The sequence below is a fragment of the Carcharhinus amblyrhynchos genome, chromosome 19, assembly GCF_965287045.1.
Source record: "Carcharhinus amblyrhynchos chromosome 19, sCarAmb.v2.hapA, whole genome shotgun sequence".
Taxonomy (NCBI): Eukaryota; Metazoa; Chordata; class Chondrichthyes; order Carcharhiniformes; family Carcharhinidae; genus Carcharhinus; species Carcharhinus amblyrhynchos.
In genome coordinates this window covers 49294899-49315989 of record NC_137342.1, presented here as the reverse complement: position 1 = coordinate 49315989, position 21091 = coordinate 49294899, and the positions used below count along the sequence as shown (strand labels likewise).

General features: G+C 41.8%; 1 protein-coding gene across 1 annotated transcript in view; it reads right to left on the bottom strand.

Annotated features, from left to right (window-relative positions):
- The window catches only part of mcm10 (minichromosome maintenance 10 replication initiation factor), a 56122-nt gene that overhangs the window by 6896 nt on the left and 28135 nt on the right, over positions 1-21091 (bottom strand). The window contains exons 16-17 of the mRNA XM_080207107.1: positions 14788-14906; positions 9926-10039 (exon numbers count right to left, since the gene is read on the bottom strand). Coding sequence (XP_080063233.1) covers positions 9926-10039; positions 14788-14906 — 233 coding nt within the window. The remainder of the gene's footprint in view (positions 1-9925; positions 10040-14787; positions 14907-21091) is intronic.

Sequence of the window (21091 nt, the reverse complement as noted above, 5' to 3'; positions counted from 1 at the left end):
TAGAGGTGGAGAGACTCTTCCCGCTCAGAAAGGACAGTAGGACTAGGGGGCACAGCCTCAAGATAAAGGGGGGGGCGGTTTAGAACGGAGTTGAGGAGGAACTTCTTCACTCAAAGGGTGGTGAATCTCTGGAATTCTCTGCCTGTTGAGGTGGTGGAGGCTGCCTCGCTAAATATTTTTAAGACGCGGGTTGATGGGTTTTTGATAAGCGAGGGGATTAAGGGTTATGGGGAGAGGGCGGGAATGTGGAACTGAGGCACGACAGATCAGCCATGATCTTATTGAATGGCGGAGCAGGCTCGAAGGGCTAGATGGCCTACTCCTGCTCCTATTTCTTACGTTCTTACAGAATTCACTAATATAGTGATTACAGAATTCATTAATATAGTGATTACAGAATTCATTAATCGGCAGCAAGCAAACCGTCCAATTTAGTTTTGATGAGATTACATATTTTATCATGATAACATTGCCAAAATAAAATACTGAAGGAAGACTCTTCATTTAAAAGTTTATTTATTAATCACAAGGCTTACTTTAACACTGCAATGAAGTTACTGTGAAATTCCCTTAGTCGCCACAGTCTGGTGCCTGTTTAGGTCAAAGCACCTAACCAGCACATCTTTCAGACTGTGGGAGGAAACCGGAGCTCCCGAACGAAACCCACGCAGACACAGGGAGAATGTGTAAACTCCACACAGACAGTGACACAAACCAGGAATTGAACCCGGGTCCCTGGTGCTGTGAGGCAGCAGTGCTAACCGCTGTGCCACTGTGCTGCCCCCGTGTAAACAATTAGGTAATTCCTTCTCAAGGCAAGTTTGAATCAATATTCATAGAATCATGGAATCCCTACAGTATAGGAGGAGACCATTCAGCCCATTGAGCCTGCACCAACAACAATCCTAGCCAGGCCTTATCCCCGTAACCTCACGCATTTACCCTGATAATCCTCCTGACACAAAGGGGCAATTTACCATGGCCAATCCATCTAACCTGCACATCTTTGGATTGTGAGAGGAAATAGGCACACCCGAAGGAAACACATGCAGACATGGGAACAATGCGAAAACTCCACATAATCACCCAATGCCAGAATTAAATCCAGGTCCCCTGGCGCTGTGAGGCAACAGTGCTAACCACTTAGCCATCGTGCCGCCTAAATTTAAATAAAAAAAACCTGTCAATGTCAAGGCCAGTGTTTATTGCTTGACTTTATTTGCCCTGAGCTGGTGAATGCAGTCTGTGCTCTGAAGATACTCCCTTGGTGCTGCTGGGCAGGGAATTCCATCATTTTCCTTCTTGCATCTTGACACAATGTAATGGTTGATCAGGATATGTGCTGTTACATCAAACACATTGATGTGGGATAGGAGTTACTCAAATGGGTATGATGGGTTTTCTTCCTTAGCGACAAAAAAAGCCCTGCTTTTCTGACAATCTAGTAAGAAGTCTCACGACATCAGGTTAAAGTCCAACAGGTTTATTTGGTTGTAAACACCACTAGCTTTTGGAGCGCTGCTCCTTCCTTTGGAGCGGCGCTCCGCAAGCTAGTGGCATGTACTACCAAATAAACCTGTTGGACTTCAATCTGGTGTTGTGAGACTTCTTACTGTGTTTAGCCCAGTCCAACGCCGGCATCTCCACATCATTTCTAACAATCTGACAATGTTGTAGGCACTTCTGCTGAAGTCTGGATGGAATTTGAATATTTCCTGTATTATTAATCCAGTAATATAACGATGCCCCACTGAGTATGCTTGTACAAAGTAAACATATCCACTAAACAGACCATATGTTGGCATGAGCTTTTGAATTTAACCACAGTGTCATGTTCCTTCAATAATAGATTGCTCCAAACTCATTGTTTGGATTTTGCGATCAGCAGTAAAATAAGGGCAGTGCTAAAATAAAAAAGCTATCTAGAAAGATCTAGCCATCTCTGTGGCATGAATTTCCCCTTTCTCACTGTCTCAACTTAAACAAAGAAAATAACAGCACAGGAACAGGCCCTCCAAGCTTGCATCGCCATGCTGCCCAACTGAATTAAAACCCCCGACGCTTTTGGGGACCATATCCCATCGGATTCATGTATTTGTCAAGCCGTCCCTTGAAAGTCACTACTGCATCTGCTTCCACCACCTCCCATGGCAGCGAGTTCTAGGCACACGCCATTCACTGTATAAAAAACTTGCCTCATACACCTCCTTTAAACATTGCCCCTTGTACCTTAAACCTATGCCCCCTAGTAATTGACTTTTGCATCGTGGGAAAAAGCTTCTGACTATCCACTCTGTCCATGCCTCTCATAATCTTGTAGACTTCTGTCAGGTTGCCCCTCAACCTCCATCATTCCAGTGAGAACAAACCAAGTTTCTCCAAACTCTCCTCATAGCTAATGCCTTCCATAGCAAGCAACATCCTGGTAACTCTTTACTGTATCCTCTCCAAAGCCTCCATCCTTCTCCATCTCCAAACCACATCCTTCTGGTAGTGTGGCAACCAGAATTGAACACTATATTCCAAATGTGGCCTAACTAAGGTTCTATAAAGCTGCAACAGGACTTGCCAATTTTTAATCTCAATGCCCTGGCTAATCAAGGCAAGCATGCTGTCTGCCTCCTTGACTACCCTCTCCACCACCTTCTCCACCTCCATTGCCACTTTCAGTCACCTGTGTACCTGTACACCCAGATCCCTCTGCCTATCAATGCTCTTAAGGGTTCTGCCATTAGCTGTATATTTCTGAACTGTATTAGGCTTTCCAAAATGCATTATCTCACATTTGTCTGGATTAAACTCTAACTGCCATCTCTCCGCCCAAGCCTCCAACTGATCTATATCCTGCTGTATCCTCTGATGGTCCTCACAGCTATCTGCAAATCCATCAACCTTTGTGTTGTCTGCAAACTTGCTGATCAAACCAGTTACATCTTCCTCCAAATCATTTATATATATATACTACAAACAGCAAAGATCTGTGAGGAACACAGCTCTCCATTCAGAAACGCACCCTTTCACTGCTACCCTCTGTCTTCTATAACCGAGCCAGTTCTGTATCCACCTTGCCAGCTCACATCTAATCCCATGCGACTTCACCTTCTGCACCAGTCTGCCAAGAGGGACCTTGTCAAAGGCCTTACTGAAGTCCATGTAGATCAACACCCACTGCCCTACCCTCATCAATCATCTTTGTCACTTCCTCGAAAAACTCAATCAAGTTAGGGAGGCACGACCTCCCCTTCATAAAACCATGTTGCTTCTCGCTAATATGTCCACTTATTTCCAAGTGGGAGTAAATCCTGTCTCGAAGAATCCCTCTCCAATAATTTTCCTACCACTGACATAAGGCTCATGGGCCTATAACTACCTGGATTATTCTTGCTACCGTTCTTAAACAAAGGAACAACATTAGCTATTCTCCAATCCTTTGGGACCTTTCCTGCAGCCAGTGAGGATACAAAGATTTCTCTCAAGGCTCCAGCAATTTCCTCCTTTGCCTCTCTCAGTATTCTGCGGTATATCCCATCAGGCCCTGGAGACTTGTCTACCTTAATGTTTCTCAAGAATCCCAATATTTCCTCCTTTTTGGTCCCAACATGAATCAAAGTATCTACACATCCTTTCCCAGACTCATCATCCAACAAGTCCTTCTCTTTGGTGAATACTGAAGCAAAGTATTCATTTCCTCTGGCCCCATGCATAGATTCCCCTCCCTGTCCTTGAGAGGGCCAACCCTCTCCCTGGCTACTCTCCTGTTCTTTATACATGTATAAAAAGCCTTGGGATTTTCCTTAATTCTGCTGGCCAATGACTTTTCATGACCCCTTTTGAATATGGTGTCACATCCAGTGAACTTCTAAATGTCTTGCAGTAGCTATATCATCAAGCTGTGTATGCAGCCAATCACACTGAAGTATTCTCACAGACAGCAAGCCAGGAAGTAAGGATCTATGGGTCCTTCCCTTTTAGTTTTTAAATTTTACAGGTAGTGAAATAAGTGCTTGGGCGACATGCATAGTTTAAGAAGCTAAGAACCGTAAGCAAACCGTAAAGCAGCAAGTGTGAACTTATGCTGTCAAAAAACAGTTCATTCAATACCTGTACATTTCTTCAGGGATTTTATAGTGAGACAAACAGCAGTCAACTATAAATCCTCATCAATCTAATGATTCTCCACTGATTACAGTCTTCAGGGACTTCAATAGCACACCCAGTGTGGAAGAGTATAAACACCAACAGCATTATTCTCATCACCAGCATAAAATCTGGGCCGATATTTAAATATAGGCTTCTACTTCATAGAATCATAGAAAGCTTACAGTGCAGAAAGAGGCCATCTGGCCCATTGAATCTGCACTGACCACAATCCCACCCAGGCCCTACCCCTCTATCCCTACACATTTACCCACTAATCTCTCTAACCTACACATCTCAGGACACTAAGGGGCAATTTTTTTTAGCATGGCCAATCAACCTAACCCGCGCATCTTTGGACTGTGGGAGGAAACTGGAGCACCCAGAGGAAACCCACGCAAACTCGGAAAGAATGTGCAAACTCCACACAGACAGTGACCCAAGCTGGGAATCGAACTCGGGTCGCTGGAGCTGTGAAGCAGCAGTGCTAACCACTGTACTGCTGTGCTGTTCTTCATTTATCATGATCAAATGTTAGGATTCAAAAACTGGTAATACGCCCACTTGCTCACCCAGAATTCAAAGATCTTGCACAACTTTGTTTTCCTCTGAAAAACTCTGGATTTAACGTGTTATCAGATTTTTATGGCTTCAAAAATGTCTGGTTTAACATGAAAAGGCACAAAAAATGCTTTAAAAAACCCACAGGAAGTTGGAATTTCTTAATGAACACGATTTCCTAATGAAATCAGGTTTGTGACTGTAACCATCTGGAGTAAGACAACGGCTACTTTAAAACAGACATTGGGTGTTTTCAGGAAAGCTCTGGAATACTATTTCCTCAGCTCATAGCAATGTCCTTGTAAAGTCTTAAGGAATTTATCTGAACTCTATTAAGCATCATTCATTGCAATAACATGGGATTAAGTTGAACACTTTCTTTAATATATATAACATATATATACATATCTCGTATCAAAAGATTCCACAGTGATTTTAATGATTATTCCTGCACATGGAACACAGGATTTTCCTGAAACTAGTCTCTGATGATTTGACTTTCTAGAAAAATTATGAAAATTTTATGGCACACTTTTTAGGCAAGAACAGTGCAGCTTCAACAACACTACAAAAGCTCGACACCAGTCAGGGCAAAGCAGCCTGCTTGTTTGTCATTCCATCTACCACCAATATGGTGGCAGCAACAGTGTGTACCGTCCACAGGATGCACTGCAGCAACTCAACATGGCTCCTTTGATAGCAGGTTCCAAAGCTATGACTTCTACCACCTAGGGCAAAGCAGCAGACACATAGGAACACCATCACTTGCAAGCTCCCACCAAGGTACACACCATTCAGACTTGAAATATATCGCCATTCCTCCACTGGGTCAAAATCCAGGCACTTCTTCCTTACCACACTGTGGGTGTACCTACATCACATGGACTGCAGCGATTCAAGATGGCAGCTCACCACCACCTACTCAAAGGCAATTAAGGATAGGCAATATGTTCTAGTCAGCAACGCTCACATCACATGAACAAAGAGAAAACAAACTGCGCAGATGAAAATTATTTTTGTTTAATTTCAAATGCTGTAAGAAGCAGTTGCATTCCTTTCTTCTTCCATCTGTTCAAACTCCTCAATCTGCCACGGCTCCTCCAATTCTGGTCTCTTGTGCATCCCCAATTTCCTTAAATCACTCCGTTGCCCTTTCCTCCTTTATGTTGGTCCTTAAAACCTCTTTCTTTGACCATGCTTTTAGACAGCTGTGCAAGTTTGTGGCTTGAAAGTGATGCTTGCTTTGAGATTTGGCCAGCACAGAAACCCCATAATTCAATTAAATAATAGCAGCAAGATGGAAATGAACAAGAGATTGAAGGGCAGAATGAACCAACCCAGGTGAGCTTAAGACAAAGATAAAAGAGACAGAAAAAATGTTTCTGATTTCCACCTTTTATTTTACACGTACAGGGGACTGATTTAACTCAATCATTTCCTTACTACCATTTAAATTCCAAAAGATGTCATGTACCTATCTGCCTGCCCAAGCCAGGTCAGAATCTCAGGAGCTCTGACTTTGCACAAACTCTTATTAAGACTTTGTAAACAGTCCAATGCTAAGTTTGACTAAAGCAAGAAAAAGATGGTGGGCCTTCTTATTCCGCTATCTTTTCTTGTTCTACTTACATCTGGGCTTCCGAGATTTTACCAGGATCTTTATCTTTTAGTTCCTATACAGCAGGCCGCCTGTTTTCACATTCTGTGCGATTTCTTTAACATCTCCAAGGTCAACAGAGCACTTGGTCAATGAAGGTTTGAATCAGAGTTTCCCATCAAGTGACCTTTTGGTCGTTTTTGCCAGGGGATATCACAAGCAGGTTTAAAAATATAGTTCAGTCTGAGTAATATCTTTAATCTAATCAGTCAAAGTACTTTAGTTAGTTCCCTGTAATTAGCAAGAAAACTGGACATAGGGATTTCCCAGGATTCTTAAACACGTGGTTGCTGTCAGTTTATTTCTGATTACAGTCAGCACTAATAGCTTCACCATTAATCCTACTTCTGAGTCTGACCCTATGTTTTATAAAGGCTGAGAAAGCTCTATAAAGGGTCCTCTATTTGAAACTGTAGAGCTATAGATTTTAAAATCAAGCCATCTTTACATAGGTCACCTTGCGAACAACATTGATCATTATGCAGTGCCTGGATGGTTGCCTTTCACTGCAACGACTGAACTGTACACAATATTCCAAATCTGATATAATCGCAGCTGTACAGAAATAGTATGATTTCCACCAACTTGGCAGTAGAACAAAGTAGTCTCTGTTTTTTTATAAACTTCTTGCTATGTTATACAGGACACTGCCAGCAATGTTCCTTGTCACTTTCAATTTGCACTTCGAGAAAATCATTCCCCCACAGAATAAATGATCCATCTCTCAGAAATTATTAAACAAATCTGAAGTTATTGAAGAAAAAAATCGCCCATCACTGAGACTGCTGTGACAGTTAGAGATAATTTTGGAAAAAATGTTTTCTTCCTTTCTCTTAGCTCTGCACCCTGCCTGACCTGATCTTGGGGGAATTCTCCCTCAGTTGATCTGAGTTTGTGAACTCCAGCGATAAGGGAATGACTTATGAATGGACTGACCTAAGTCTTTATACAGCACACTGGGACTCAGAAATCAAGATACAGCAAGTCCTCGCTTTAAGTCACTCCACTTAACGTTATGCTGTTTTCAATTGTTTTATTCTTTAGGGCTTGTTTTTCCGGTATGCGTTGAAGGTTGAGGTGCGCATCGTCGCTGCCGTCAACAGAGCAAAGCAAGGGTGCTGTTGGGAGGTTGGTGTGCAGGAATTGCATTAGAGATTCCCAGTTCAGCCCAACTTGCTCACTGCCTCACTCCCTGACCCTCCCCTCACCTCCTTTGTGGTTTGCTTGCTTCCTCACTCCAAATGCCCAAAAGTACTAAGTATTGCTTCTCACCCAGATAAAAGAGACCCGTGAGAGACTCACTGGGGATTAAGGGAGAAACTCATATGGAACCGTACTCCATTATACATTAACTATTATGGGAAAATCTGACTTGCTTAACATCATCTGGCTCAATGTCACATTCTTAAAGAACACAATTAGGGCATTAAATGAGGAATTACTGTACCAAAAATCACAAAAAAAAATTATGTCAACAACAGCTTATATTTAAATAGCACCTAAAATGTAGTAAACCATTTGAAGGTCAGACAAAATGGGGACATAGAATCATAGAAACTCTACAGTGCAGAAAGAGGCCACCTGACCCATCAAATCTGCACCGGCCACAATCCCACCCAGGCCCCACCCCATATCCCTATATATTTACCCGCTAATCCCTCTAACCTATGCATCTCAGGACACTAAGGGGCAATTTTATCATGGCCAATCAACCTAACCCGCACATCTTTGGACTATGGGAGGAAACCAGAGCACTCGGACAAAACCCACGCAGACACGAGGAGAACATGCAAACTCCACACAGACAGCAACCCAAGCCGGGAATCAAACCCAGATCCCTAAAGCTGTGAAGCAGCAATGCTAACAACTGTGCTACCGTGCTGAAAAAACACGAGAAGTTTTTTCACCCAGGTGGTTGTGGGAGTCTGGAATGTGCTGTCTGAAAGGGCAGTAGAGGCAGAAACCCTCAGTTCATTTAAAAGGTGTCTGCATATGCATCTCATATGCCGTAACCTGCAGGGCTATGAACCAAATGCTGGAAATTGGGATTAGGCTGGGAGGCTCATTTTTTGGCCAGTGCGGACCACGATGGCCCAACGGTCTCATTTTGTACTGTCAACTGTACTGTCAACACTCTGTGTTGCTAAAAACTGACTTTGAGCTAAACAAAAAGGCACGAGGATAGGTCACCAAAAGCATGGTCAGAGACAAGTCTCAAGGGGTACATGGAAGCAAAAATTAAAATTGGAGAGATTTAGGCAATTTCAGAGCTTCATATCTAGGCAGGTGAAAGTATAGTCATCAATGATATTGCAAAGGCATGCATTAGAAGCCAGTACTGGACAAACAAACAGCATGAAAGATCTAGGTCTGGAGGAGGCTACAGAGGTAGGCTGGGGCCAGACTATGGAGGGATTTGAATACAAGGACGAAATTTTAAATTTGGTAGGCCACTAGCCAAAATTACACAGCTGGCACAACAACACTAGGTGAACGGGACTTGGTAAGGCTTGTCCTACAGACTTATGCTGAAAGTTTGTTCTTTAAATTCCAGTAGAGATTAATTCCACAAGGCAAGAAGAGGTGAGGAAAATCAAAAGAGAAACTGAAATGTCATTTAAAAAAAAATCTGCTTTAGCCTTAATATATTGTCTTCTGTAGGTTTTTGTGTCACAAATCTTAGGTGTCAGTGCTGGTGATTGCAAAGCACATGAATGAAGTAGAAATTTCTCCTGGTATAAGTACTACAGATAAGATTAAGCTCTGCAATTAGAGACGGAGCTGGGTGAATTGGCTAAAGCTGCTCGTGCACACACCTCGTAGATACCAAGCTATAGGGAAAGAGAGAGAGAGAGATGAGTCTGAATGACTTCAGAGTGAGTCAAGAGTGTTGGATAATACCTTCAGTCAGGGTAGATGGGATGACAATATCGAAGATAAGAGATTAATTTTCTTTATGAATAATGAGGGGCATATACAAGATACAGTCAGAATCTTTTCCCAAAGGTCTTAAACAAAAGGGCATAGGTTTAAGGTGAGAGGGGAGACATACAAAAGGGTCCAGAGGATAATTTTTTTAACTCAGAGGATGGGGAGTATCTGGGACGAGCTGCCAGAGGTAGTAGTAGAGACTGATATAATTTTGTCCTTTAAAAAGCATTTAGACAGATACATGGTAAGATCGGTAGAGAGAGATATGGGCCAAACGTGGGTGATTGGGATTAACTTAAAGGTTAAAAACTGGGTGGCATGGTCAAGTTGGGCTGAAGGGCCTGTTTCCATGCTGTAAACCTCTATGACTCTATTTTTCCTGTTTAAGGAAAGTCAGTTGTTTCTCATTAATCCAAAACATTGCTGCATTATTGTAAAACATGACTGTAATGGAAAGTTACATCAGGTTCTCAAAATGTCTTGTTTTTCAGAGTTGTAAAACCATAAACTCTTGAATTTATCACAAATTATTGCCACATTTAATTTGCAGCACAGGATACAAATGAGTTCTTTGATTATGAGCAGTTCAGTAGAGGATGGTTGTACACACTGGTTCACTGATCCCATAAATTCACTCACCGTTTTACAGCTCACCACTCTGCACTTCAACTCACGGATGTTTTTCATTTTTTCTTCCATTTGCTCTTTCTTCACCAGTGGTTCAAAGTATTGCTCTTGAAGCTCTGCCTCTACCTGTTGAAACATAAGACAGTTCTCAATCCTGTTACCAGATCACAGTTAGTATTTCTGAATGGAATATATACCTTTAAGCAAAATTAAAGCTAAAATACAAACATTAACAAATATTTTTCATGTATTTACAGCTTATTGGTCAGTACACACACATACATTATGTATATGCCAATGCTCATTAGAACTAGGGGACGCAGCTTAAAAATAAGGGATCTCCCATTTAAGGCGGGGATGAGAAGAAAGGTCTTCTCTCGGGGGTCATGAGTCTTTGAAACCCTCCTTCCCAGGGAGTGGTAGCATCATTGAATATTTTTAAGGTAGAGATAGGTAGATTTTTAAGATCCCTTAACAAGGGAGTCAAACTTATTGAGGGTAGGGGGAAGGTGGAGTTGAGTTCACAATCAGATCAGCTGAACTGAGGAACAGGTTCGAGGGGCAAATGGCCTACTCCTAACTCGTATGTTAAACGGGCCACAATTAGTAAAGACTAGGAAAATTCTAAGCGATTAATCATTATTGCCCTGATGTTTTAAAATTCAACTTCTCCTTTCAATTACAGAAAGAATGAACTTGTATTAACATAGCACTTTTCATGGCCAAAGGATATCCCAAAATACTTCACAGACAATAAACTTTGGAGTGATGAAGTGTTGTAATGTGGAGATTGGAGGTGGGAGTAACAGATTGGATTGGCTGACTGACAGAAAACAGAGGGTCGGGAAAAACGGGTCCTTCTCCGGCTGACGAAATGTAACTGCCAGAGTGCCGCAGCGGTCAGTCCTCGAGGACTGTTTACAATCTATATAAATGATCTGCAAGCAAGGACATTGTAACATAGCAAAATTTGCCAATGATACTAATAGGTGGTAAGCAGGCAGTGAAGAAGATACAAAGATTCTACAGGCTGCTATAAATAGGCTAGGAGAATGGGACAAAATTCGGCAGATGGAGCTTAATGTGGATAAGTGTAAGGTTATCCATTTTGGTAGAAAAAATAGAAAGGTAAATGGAAAGCAATTTCAAAATTCATCCAGGCAGAGGGATCTGAGTGTGTGTTCATGAATCACAGAAAGCAGGTATGCAGGTGCAGCATGTAATAAAAAAGGTAAACGGGATATTGGCATTTATTGCAAAGGGACTGGAGTGCAAAAGTAGAGAAATACTGTTGCAATTATATAGGGTGTTCGTGAGACCACATCTGGAGTATTGTGTCCAGCTTTGGTCTCCTTATTTGAGGAAGGATGTAGTAGCATTGAAGGCAGTTCAGAGGAGGTTCACCAGATTGATTCCGGGGTTGAAGGGGTCGATGTCTGAGGAGAGAGTAAATAGTTTGGGCTTGTAGGATGAGAGGGATCTGATACAAAATTTTAAAAGAGATTGATAATATAACTGTGGACTAAATGTTTCCTCTTATGGGGCAATCTCGAACAAAAGGTCACAGGTATAGAGGTCAGAGATCTCCAAAATTATGAGAGGCATAGACAAGATGAATAGTCAGAGGTTTTTTCCAAGGGTGGAAGTACCAATTACAAAGGGGAGAGTTTAAGGGAAGTTTTTCACATAGAACGGTGGGTGACTAGAATGCGCTGCCAGAGGTGGTGGAAGCAGGTACATTAACAACATTTAAGAGGTATCTGGATGGGGAGCTAATAGAGGGATATGGTTTGAGGAAGGGCAGAAGATTTCTTCTTTAGTTTAGTTAAGGCATCATGATCGGCACAGGCTTGGAGGGCTTAAGGGCCTGTTCCTGTGTCGTACTTTTCTTCGTTCTTTGTACAGGTTGAGAACTGATAGATTTAAAACTGGGGTGAAGAGGGATTACTTCTCACAGAGGGTAGTGAATCTGTGAAACTCACTGTCCACAGCATGATTTTGAATGGTTTCAAGAGGGAGACAAACATATTTTTAGTTTAAAAAAGGCAAAGAGGGATATAGAGGACAGGTTGGGAGGTGGATTCGAGATCAAGGAGAGATCAGCTGTGATCTGATTGAATGGTGGAGCAGGCTCGAAGAGCTGAATTTGCCTAATCTGCTTTTAATTCCTATGTTCCTATGAGATACACAGCTGCACTCTGTTGCACCACAGTCAATATTTTTTCTTTCACAGGAGGTGGGTGTTGCTTGTTAGGTCAGCATTTAATGGCCATCCCTAATTGCCCTTTAGAAGGTGGTGGTGGGCTGCCTTCTTGAAATGCTGTAGTCCACGTGGTGCAGGAACACCACACCAACTGTGCAGTTAGGAGTGGAATTCCAGAATTTTGACCCAGCAACAGTGAATGAGTAGATCCAAGTCAGGATGGTGAGTGACTTGGAGGGGAACTCACATCTGGCAGTGTTCTCACTAAGATTAAAAGATGAGGTAGCATATTTAAATTGAGGCTGTCTACCCTCTCAAGTGGGAGTAAAATATCCCATGGCGGTTATTTCGAAGGAGAGCAGACAAGTTTTCGCCAGGGGCCTGGCCAATATTTATCCCTCAACTTACATCACAAAACAATCTGGCCATTATAAGTGTTGCTTGTGGCAGTGATATTTCCTACATTACAAGTGACTACACTACAGAAAGTACTTCACAGGCTCTAAAGTACTTTGGGGTGTCCTGTGTAGAAGCTGCTACATAAATACAAGTCTCACTATCTTTGAGATGTTAGATTAGGTGCTCAAGTCTCTGGGCGCTTGATAGACCCATGACCTTATCAATCAGGAGAGGGCACTACCATTTTCAATGGACATTTAAAAAAAATTGGGACTCAGAATTGGGGATGATATATCATAGAGTCCCTACAGTGCAGAAGAAGTAATTTGGCCCACCGAGTGTGTCCTGACTATATGAGCATTCCACCTCGGCCCTTTGCCCTGCACTACCTTCGCAACTCCACACATTTCCCATGGCTCATCCACCTAACCTACACATCTTGGGGTAATTTACCATGGCCAATCCATCTAATCTGCACAATTTTGGACTGAGAGGGGAAACTGCAGCACCTGGAGGAAACCTATGCAGGCACATGGAGAATGGGCAAACTCCACAGACAGGCCAGAATTGAACCCGGGTCCCTGGAGCTGTGAGGCAGTGGTGCTAACACTACGGCACGCTGCTGCTCTGGCATGGATAGAGGATTGGTTAGTGTACATGAAGCAAAAGGGAACTTCTTAGTTGGCAGCCTGCAACAAGTAGAGTGCTGCAAGTTTCAGTGCTGGATCTCAACTTATTAAAAATTATTTTAATAACTTTGATGATGAGACCAAGAGTAATATACCCAAGTTTGCTAACTATATAAAGCTAGATGGGACATAAGCTGGGAGGAGAACACAGATGTAAAAACAGAAAATTCATGATAAGTCTGGCAGCATCTGTGGAGAGAGAAACAGAGTTAACATTTTGAGTTTGTATGGCTCTTCTCCAAAACCAGTTACGAAAAGAGAGGAAAGACAGCTTGAGTAGACAACAAGGTGGCAGATGGGTTATAATATGGGCAGGTGTGAGGTCATTCAAGTGTGAGGTAAGAAAGGCAGAAAATGTTTTAAAAGATGTGAAACTTCTAAAGCTAATATTCAGAGAAACCTGGGTGTACTTTTACAAGGAACACAAAATTAATGTGCAGGACTTGCAAGCAATTAGGAAGGCAAATAACATGTTGTCCTTTATTGCAAGGAGATTGGGGTACAAAAATAAGGATATCTTGCTCGAATTGTAAGGACTTTGGCGAGTGCTGGAGTCCTCTGTGCAGTTTTAGTCGCCATATTTAACGGAAGAATGGAGGTGGTATAGTGACAGTTCACTAGACTGATTCCTAGGATTGGATAGTTATCCTATGATAAGAAACCGACTAAATTGGGCCCATGCTCTCTGGAGATTAGGAGAATTTCATTGAAACATGAAAGATTCTCAAAGGACATGACAGGTTTGACATTGAGAGTCTGTTTCCCCTGGTTGGGCAATCTGGAATATGGGGAATAGCCTTCTGGCCTAAACTCTGGAATTTAACAAAGCTTTTGGTCATCTGTCCTGACATCTCCTGATTAGGCTTGCGCCAAATTTTATTTGGTAGTTCTCCCGTGTAGTAAGTAGGATTGTTGTTAAAGGCATACATAAATACAAGTTGCTGTACTTCTTTTCATCAGGAAACAGAAATTCTTTCAACCCTCAAGCAATTTCAATTGTTCTGTCACCAGGGATTTTTAAGGTGTTAATCTAAATATCACTGTGATACAGTTTATAAACATTTTGAGTAGAAGTAAGCATAATGCATCCATTGTGGTTATAACCATGGTCCTTCACACAAACTGTGTGCGAGATAATGTCAACTACACAAATTAAAAGCAATATCTTAAAATATGGCATTTACCTTTCCAAACTTGTACAAATACTACCGCTAAATTCTAAAGGGTTGATTTGAATTTTTGGATTGAGAACAGAGTGCAACACTGTTGACTGACCAACAGTAGGTGTGCATACTGGCAAAATGAGACAGGGAGGAAAAAAATTGCTCTATGCGCACATTTTATAGCCTGCAAGAAGTCTGAGTTAGGCAGTGCTTCCATGCCAGATTATAAATGTCTCGTAGCAAAAGCAAATATGATTAAGTCCCCTGGACCTGCCGAGTGGAACACAGACTGCCATTATATGATTAGTCAGTGGAGTTTCAACAGGAAAAACAGGGCCTGAATGTAAACCACAACTGGCCTTGTTCTGTACTGTGCAGTATTGCAGTTAGACAGGAGAGACAGAGACAGACTGGTCGTACTTCTTGCATTGCGCCAACATGTCTCGACCTTGCGTTCAGTATTTTCTGAAACTCTTCGGAGTCCAGGTACTCCAGCTGTGAACGGTGCTTCTTTAAAGTTGGTTCATCATTTCCTTCATCTGAGGAAACAGAATTTAAAAACAGGTTTGGGGGTTAAAAAATCTTCATGCGTAAATGTTGAATAATTTTCTGCTTTAAAGTACTGTATTATTTGTTCACCACATATACCAAAGTTTACATTATATGACCAACATACACTGAACTAGCCTGCCAATAAAACCCCCAAAGGTTTCAAGTTGATGCTGTGATGCTAGGCTGCCAAGCCCAGAGTGTCAGAGGCATGAACAGCTTTCAATTTCTCTTCAAATATCTGTCCTCTTTCCCAATGCTTTCATGATTTGCCACTAGATACACAGACTTGGGCAGATAATATTTGTGGCACCTGACCTTCCCCTCCCCATGACATTCAATTGCATTATCAACATTCTGGAGTTTACTATCAGCCAGAAACGTAACTGGATAGTCAGATAAATAGGGAGCTACAACAGCAAGTCTGCAGCAAATAACTCATCTCATTCTGCAGTGAGTAATTTACCCCTGATCCTCCCAAGTCTATCGACAATCTACAAGGTAAACAGCAGGAATGCAATGAAATACTCTTCAATTGCTTGAGCAGTGCAACTCCAACAATACTCAAGTCTGATATCACCCAAGACAAAGTAGCCTTCTTGATTGGTGCCACATCCAGCATCTTAAATACTGACCATCTCCACACCACCAGCACACAGTGGCGGTAGTGTGTACCATCTACAAGGTGCACCACAGTAACTTGCCGAAGTTCCTTTGATAGCACCTTCCAAACTGATGAGCATTTCCAACTAGAAAACTAAAGCAGGAGATGCATAAGAACACATGGAAGCCCCCCTCCAAGCCACACACAAGTCTGACTCAGACCATATCGCCGTTCCTTCACTGTCGCTAGGTCCAAGATCTGGAACTCATTTCCTAAGTGTTCTGGGTGTACTTGCAGCACATGGACTACAGCAGTTCAAGGCAGCTCAGCACCAGCTCCTCAAGCGCAATTCAGGATGAGCACTGAATGTCAGTAATCGTCACATCCGAAATACGAATAAAAATTATATCCTCGCAGCTGGAATGTTTTGATTGTTCTTTGCAGCAAGCGTCTTTTATTAAATGGGACAAAGGTTTGTGATGAAATAGACGGTTTTACTGCCTGATATTTCACTTGCCCTTATAATCTCACACTTATCTCGAACTACCTGTCTATCAGCACCTTTAACTCCCCTGCAGCAGATGCAGCTGATCTGTATTATAATCATATGATTTGGAGGCCAGTTAAATTATGCATTGTAGAAAATTTCTACAGATAAACAGCTTGGGGAAGTACTTCCAACAACACAGTAGCACAAATAATTGTGATGTGAAAACGCCATGCTGCACTTTAATAAAAGCCCAGAACTTGCTGTCGGGGGAGGTAGTGGAAGCAGATACGATAGCTTTTAAGGGGCATCTTGACAAATACATGAATAGAATGGGAATAGAAGGATATGGTCCCCAGAAGAGTAGGGGTTTTAGTTCAGTCAGACAGTATGGTCAGTGCAGGCTTGGAGGGCCGAAGGGCCTGTTCCTGTGCTGTAATTTTCTTTGCTCTTTGTTCAAATAAGGAGGATCTGAAATATTAGTGTGAAGCAAATAGGAAACCCATATTACTAGATATAATATAGATATTACTAGAGATAATATCCATCACATGTCAGGAAGATGTTCCTCTTTTCAATTCAAAAACTAAATGAGAGTTTCTTGAAGCATTAGGAGCATATCAGTAAGAAGACTCAGATAAATAGCTGAGATAGCAACTTCTGGGCTAGCAGTGAAAATATACACTAGCTTACAGTCATTAAATTGTACAAAGGTAAATATTGTTTTTTTTTAAAAACATTGCTTTAGCATATGTTCGAATGCTCAGCCCTTGTTTGGAGTAGAAGTGTGATCTTTCAATACAGCTGCCTACAAGATGATGAATGGATAACTGGGCGTAAATGGCAATTCCAGTCAGGGTACTATTCTATTCATCTGTGAATATTATACCACTGGGTTTTTAATGAAAGACAGAGCAGGCAAGAATTGTGATTAGTTGCTTTTATAAACACTTGCCTGTCGCTGCATCAGTACCTTAAGACAATAAACAAACCCTGATAATCCCTGTAACTAGCAAGATTCCAGCAGCCTCGGAGCAAGCAATTGTTATTGTGAAGACCCCGGGGCACTGGAATTAAAACTGAAACTGACCTGGTGGCAGAGATAGGAAATGGGAAAGTTCAATGACCCCTTAGTTAGAGGGAATCCTTAAGTAATATTTACTTCAGTGGTTTCTCCCTTCAGTATGAGTATAGTGGTATTGATGTGGCTCTGTATTTGAGGTTAGCAATGTTATACATGCGGCATGCCACCACAGCTTCTCACAAAACTGGTGTGGTATGGATATGGCCAATGAAAACTAGGAGTCTTATTTTCTTCACTTTCTCTCTACACCCTCCCCAGGTGCTGCATTATGTGAAAATAAAAATCTATATTTCTCTCTTACTTGTTATTATCTTTTTGTATTTCAATATTTACCACTTTCCAACTTATTTTACGATTACTCAACAGACCACGATATTTAGATGCAGATCCCTACTGTATAAAAATATAAACCTGGTTTTTAAATCTAGTTGATGTTTATTAAGATAGCAGCTAGATCTTTGGTGGTTATTTAAATCATGAGAAGAATACACGACATTATCTAGTTTACACAATCTTTTTCACTCTACGAATGTAAAGCATTCTCCACATGCGGAACAGGCAAATTTGCAATAGGTAGAATCAAGACAGTGCCAGGAATTGATATATGACATTATCCTAAATCTCTGTTATCTCCTCCAAACCCAAACCCTCTGAAATATTGGTGTTCTTCTAATTCTGGTTTCTTGTCCATTCCCAATTATAATCAAGTCACCATTGGTGGCCGTGCCTTCAGCTGCCTGGGCCCTGAGCTCTGGAATTCCCTCCCAACACCTCCCAGCCTCATTTTTCTCCTCTTAAGCCTCTTAAAAATCCATGGCTTTGACCAAGCTTTTTGTCATCTCACCCAATACCATTTGTGACTCAGTGTTATTGCCTTGTTATATAATGCTCCTTTGTAACCCTCCCTAATGTTCTGTAACAGCATCTTGGAACATTTTTCATTATGTTAAATGTGTAACATAAAAAGACATTGGTTTGTATTTTTGCAAATGATAGAGACTCTCCCTGTTGTTGACAAAACAGCCAACAAGCCTGAAAATCGAAATTCCGTATACAAACTCCATTTTCATGGGAGTGGGAAAGGGGTCAAGTTGCGTTTTGCGCATGTATTTTTCACTGAGGCAGTGGCCCACAGAATATGGTGGCTGCTTCCATTCACGTGTGAATTTGCTATAAGTGCTGAGTAGAACTGGAAGAGGCAGGTCTGAAAATTTATGGAATTTTTTTGGATAACCAGGCAAATAATCCTTTGGATATGGTCCCAGGATACCTATAGGAACATTAACTGTCCTTTTGGGGGAGGTCAGGTTCCTTTTGTGATTGTTAAAATTAGGAATGAGTGTGTGTGAAAAGTGTACAAACTCCTTGGAGTCGGTGAAACTCAGAACTGTCAAAAACTATCAAAAGTGTCAAATTGAACTGTCAAAAGTGTTAATGGTGGAATCCTGTTACAACGACCTGCATGCTTTAGTTTGCAAATGAGAGCAGCAGTTACTAATTGAGGACATCTTTTTGTGAAGATTAGCAAATTATTTTTAAGTATACAAGAACTGGTTTACATTGATGTCAACGGAAATAAAGGGGAGACTGCGGCTATACTCTGTGGTGTTCAGTATAAATCAATGTCAAGGAAAAGACTGGCTCTAGGTTTGTCCTTTACTCAAAGTATGAGAAATAACTTGTCAAGGGTGTTGGCATTTAAAGCACCTGGTCCTTGATGCTTCAAAAAAATTGTCTGGAGTGTTAAAAAAAAATGCTTGCTATTTCATTGTCTGTTGACATAAGCCTTAGGGCTACCATTACTGGATTAGCGCTGCATGATTGTTTTCACAAACATTCATTATCAGTTTTGTTGGCACCTTTAAATGGTTATGAACTCTTTGAAGTGGACGATGAAATTCAATACTTGAGGTTATAAGAGATTATGCAAACGAATGCAACATTTTTCTTATAAGGGATAATGCAGTTGTAAATGGGTTTATAATGAACGAGAGTATGCTTTTAAAACTAAGCCTGCAATAGATACTTGGAACTTTAATGTCAGCATTGGTCCTGAGGTCTTCTCATGGTGTATACTAGGTGTTGGGTGAGAAACATAGAGGGGCCAAGGGGGTGTATGAGCGGCCTGGGGAGAGTGTTGTGGGTGAGGGCTACTCTTAATTTTCTGCTTTTGCAATAACTTTGATAGAATGCCAGTGCTTGAGGCAGTCTCTTGCCTCCATCCTGCCTTTGCGACCCTTGGGGCCACTTTCGCCTGGGTCAGATTTGCAGAGCCAGGAAATGTCTTGACTCTGTGCTTCCGACCTGCTCGTGAAAATCCAGGCTGCTGTGTCCTTGTTGAGCAATGAGGCAGCTATTTACAGTGATGCAATAGTAACATTTCAGAGATTTTCAGCAGGGTTTTCCAGCCACACTTGCCGCAAAAGTAGAAAATCCCACCTGAGGTCAACAAACCTTAGCATGGTCCGCCCGCTGCCAGCTAAGATTCCCATAATGGGTGGGACGGGAAAATTCTCCCCTTTGTTTCTAAAAGCAGATACAAAATCTACAGCATGGGTTGGACGAGTTGAGATGATTCTAACATGGCCAAGTGAACCATACTAATCAGGACTTTGAATGAGTGGCAGGAACATGGATCTAACAGGCTGCAATCAACACAATAATGGTTAGGAAAAACGATTTGACAAGGATCGCAAGACAGCACTAGGGGAATAATTTATTATAGCAGGAGTTGTGAGGATACCTTTTCTTGTAATCCTAAATCAGTTTTCCCTTCTAGTTGCACTTTAATTTGCTTTAGAGTTGCAGTGTTTGCTCTGTCTCAATCTTTTTAGTACACAAGAAAGATGATAATCTGCTTGTTCAGGAACAGCTTATTGGTCCCCGATTACCAGACAATTGCTTCTTTAACTATTCTTCTCCATTGCTGTTGCTAGTTACCGATGTGTCGGAACGATACAGCTCAAAATCGCGTCTGCCTGTTGCTCACTGTAACCAATCATTCACTGGCCCATGTACTGTAGCAAGAAACTTCACAAGATCAATTCTGGGTTGGAAGAAAATCACTTTAAAATTAATGGACAACATAAACTGAATATAAATTTGGAGGAAAGGGGTCAATTTTTTCTTCCTATTTACTAGAGAGAGATGTCATATAACCAGGCTGCATATATAAAATGTCTCACAGCACTAGGTTAAAGTCCAATACGTTTATTTGGAATCACAAACTTTCGGAGTGCTGCCCCTTCCTCAGCTGACTCAACTGACAAAGGAGCCAGCTTTTCTTGCTCGTCTATAATTGTCCTTGAACTGAACGGTTTGGAGGAAATTTTAGAAGGCAGTGTAAGTGTCAACCATGTTGCTGTGGAACTGGAATCACATGTAGGCCAGAGCAGGTAAGGACGGCAGATTTCCTTTCACTAATGGACATTAGTGAACCAGATGGTTGGCACAGTGGTAGTGGTTAGCACTGCTGTCTCACAGTGCCTGGGACCCAGGTTTGACTCCCGGCTTGGGTCACTGCCCATGTGGAGTTTGTACGTTCTCCTCGTGTCTACATGGGTTTCCTCCTGGGTGCTCCAGTTTCCTCCCACAGTCCAAAGGTGTGTGGGTTAGGTGGGCTGGCCATGCTGAATTACCGCTTAGTGTCAGGGAAACTAGCTAGGGTAAACGCATCGGGTTATGGGGATAGGGCCCGGGTGGGACTGTGATTGGTGCAGACTCGATGGGCCAAATGGTCTCCTTCTGCACTGTAGGGATTCTATGAGATGGGTTTTTAAGAATAACCAAGAATAATTGTCAAAGGCATCACTAAAGCTAGCTTTATATTCCAGACTTACTCAATTGAAACTCAGCCAGCTGCTATAGTGAGAATTGAACCTGTGTCCCCTGAGTGAGATTATGATGTCATCATCACCTCCCTTTTGGGGCCCATCACACTTGTGCCAGATTTTTCTAAGACCTGTTGTATTAGTTCCACTCTTTCCCCAGGACACTGAAA